Source organism: Nicotiana attenuata, unplaced genomic scaffold, assembly GCF_001879085.1.
Source record: "Nicotiana attenuata strain UT unplaced genomic scaffold, NIATTr2, whole genome shotgun sequence".
Taxonomy (NCBI): Eukaryota; Viridiplantae; Streptophyta; class Magnoliopsida; order Solanales; family Solanaceae; genus Nicotiana; species Nicotiana attenuata.
In genome coordinates, this window is record NW_017673260.1 from 65827 (window position 1) to 68872 (window position 3046).

The following is a 3046-nucleotide window of genomic DNA, read 5'->3' on the forward strand; positions in this document are numbered from 1 at the left end:
GCTGTGGTCTGGGATGGTCGAGTGAATTCATGTCCTCGGGGGGAGAAGGGGGGGGGGGGGTTTAGGGGTGGGTTGGGAGGCAAGGGAGGTAAAGAGAACAAGGGTGTTTATCGGTTGAGAATTGGGTCATGGAACGTAGGTACATTGACTGGTAAGTCTATTGAGTTGGCGAAGATCCTCAGAAGAGGAGGATCAATATAGCATGTGTCCAGGAGACAAGGTGGGTAGGGTCGAGTGCGAGGGATGCAGACGGGTATAAACTTTGGAACTCAGGAACCCAGAAGGGTAAGAATAGTAGGCATTTTGGTGGATAGGGAACTTAGAGAGTCTGTGGTTGAGGTTAGACGAGTGAATGAAAGATTGATGATTATTAAGTTGGTGGTTGGACAGAGCACCCTAAACGTCATTAGCGCATATGCGCCTCATGCGGGCCTAGATGAGGAGGTTAAGCGACGCTTTTGGGAGGGGTTAGATGAGATTATGCGTCAGGTACCACATGCTGAGAAGTTATTCATAGGAGGGGATTTCAATGGTCATATTGGGTCGATCGCAGGTAGGTATGAAGAAGTGCATGGAGGCTTCAATTTTGGGGAGAGAAACGGAGGAGGAACCTCGTTACTGGACTTCGCTAAGGCTTTTGGGTTGGTGATTGCAAACTCTAGCTTTCCGAAGAGGAAGGAGCATTTGGTTACTTTTCAAAATGCGATCGCGAAGACTCAGATTGACTATCTCCTCCTTGGGAGGCTTGACAGAGGGTTGTGCAAGTATTGCAAGGTGATTCCAGGTGAGATACTCGTGACGCAACATAGGCTCTTGGTGATGGACGTTGGTATTATGGTGAAGAGAAGGAAAATGTCTGCTCGAGGAAGATCGAGAATCAGGTGGGGAGCCTTAACTAAGGATAAAGCCCAAGAGTTGGAAGGGGGGGGGGGGGCTGTCGGCTATGGGAGCTTGGAGGAGCAGTGGTGACGTGAGCACTATGTGGTCAGCGACAGCAGACTGTATAAGTGAGGCTACGAAAGAGGTGTTAGGTGTCTCGACGGGCGTCTCTCGTAGGCACAAAGGAGACTGGTGGTGGAATGAAGTGGTATAAGGTAAAGTGGAAGCAAAGAAGGAGGCATACTGGACGTTAGTGGGGAGCATAGGTGAGGAGGAGAGGCGAGCGTGCATGGAGAGGTATAAGGTAGCTAGGAAGGAAGCGAAGCTGGCGGTCACAGTGGCTAAGGCTGCGACTTACGGTCGTATGTACGAGGAACTAGGGGAGAAAGGAGGGGAGAAGAAGTTATTTCGGCTGGCCAAGCTGAGAGAGAGGAAAGCTCGAGATGTAGACCAAGCGAGATGCATTAAGGACGACGATGGTAGAGTATTGATGGAAGATTCCCAGATTAAGAGGAGATGGCAGACCTACTTTTAAAAACTTCTTAATGAAGTAGGGGATCGAGATATTGTGCTAGGTGAATTGGAGCATTTCGAGAGTCACAGTGACTCTGGGTACTGCAGGTGCATCAAGGTTGGGGAGGTGTGGGAGCTATGAGTAAGATGAGTAGGGGCAGAGCGACCTTGCCTGATGAGATTCCGGTAGAATTTTGGAAGTGTGTGGGAAAGCAGGTTTGGAGTGGTTGACTAGGTTGTTGAATGTTATTTTTAAGGCGAAGAGGATGCCGGATGAGTGGAGGTGGAGTATGATGGTCCCATTGTATAAGAACAAGGGTGATATCCAGAGTTGTAACAATTATAGGGGTATCAAATTACTGAGTCATACTATGAAAGTGTGGGAGAGGGTGGTTGAAGGAGGTTGAGGATGACGGTGTCCGTTTCCGACAACTAGTTTGGGTTCATGCCGGGTTTGTTCTACTACAGAAGCTATACACCTTGTTAGGAGGTTGGTTGAACAGAACAAAGATAGGAAGAAAGACCTGCACATGGTGTTTATTGACCTAGAGAAAGCGTATGACAAGGTTCCTAGAGAAGTTCTCTAGAGAAGCTTGGAGGCAAAAGGCGTGTCGGTTCCCTACATTATGGCGATTAAGGACATGTATAATGGGGCAAAGACTCGGGTTAGGACAGTAGGAGGCAACTCTGAAGATTTTCCGGTTGTCATAGGGTTACACCAAGGTTCTGCGCTCAGTCTGTTCTTATTCGCCCTGGTGATGGACGCGTTAACACACCACATTCAAGGGAATGTGCCATGGTGCATGCTATTCGCCGATGACATAGTTCTAATTGATGAGTCGCGAGCAGGTGTTAACGAGAGGCTGGAGGTTTGGAGACGGGCTCTTGAATCTAAGGTTTTTAAGCTTAGCAGGACGAAGATGGAATACCTGGAGTGTAAGTTCAGCGCCGAGCAGGGGGAAATGGGCGTGGATATGCGGCTTGAATCACATGTCATCCCGAGTAGAGGCAGCTTCATGTACCTTGGGTCGGTTATCCAGGGGGGAGGGGAGATCGACAAGGATGTCACACACCGTATTGGGGTAGGATGGATGAAATGGAGGTTAGCATCTGGAGTATTGTGCAACAAGAGAGTGCCACTAATACTCAAAGGTAAGTTCTATAAAAGCGGTGGTTAGACCGGCCATGATGTATGGGGCTGAGTGTTGGCCTGTTAAGAAGTCACATATCCAGAAGATGAAGGTAGCAGAAATGAGGATGTTGAGGTGGATGCGCGGGCATAAAAGGATGGATAAGATTAGGAATGATGATATTCGGGAGAAGGTGTGCGTGGCTCCCATTGATGACAAGCTGCGGGAAGCGAGGCTCAGATGGTTGGGGCATGTTCAGAGGAGAAGCCCAAATGCTCCGGTAAGGAGGTGCGAACAACTGGTTGTGGAGGGCACGAGAAGAGGTAGAGGGAGGCCTAAGAAGTATTAGGGGGAGGTAATCAGGCAGGATATGGCGAGGCTTCAGATTTCCGAGGACATGGCACTTGATAGGAACATGTGGAGGTCGAATATTAAGGTTGTAGGTTAGGAGGTAGTTGAGTCTTGCCTTATGTCATAACTCTGTGGGATTAGTTTGGTAGGGATAGTATTTCGCTTTCGCTTTG

At 48.9% G+C, this 3046-nt stretch overlaps 1 protein-coding gene across 1 annotated transcript; it reads left to right on the forward strand.

Moving 5' to 3' along the window:
• The first annotated feature begins 243 nt into the window (after positions 1 to 243).
• Positions 244 to 969, forward strand: LOC109215860 (craniofacial development protein 2-like). The gene has a single exon (XM_019379974.1). It carries the CDS (start codon positions 244 to 246, stop codon positions 967 to 969), a length of 726 nt encoding a protein of 241 aa, XP_019235519.1.
• The last annotated feature ends 2077 nt before the right edge of the window (positions 970 to 3046 follow it).

What these genes read in the sequence shown, in the direction of transcription:
- LOC109215860 (XM_019379974.1), top strand. Translation starts at nt 244, where the DNA reads ATGCAGACGGGTATAAACTTTGGAACTCAGGAACCCAGAAGGGTAAGA.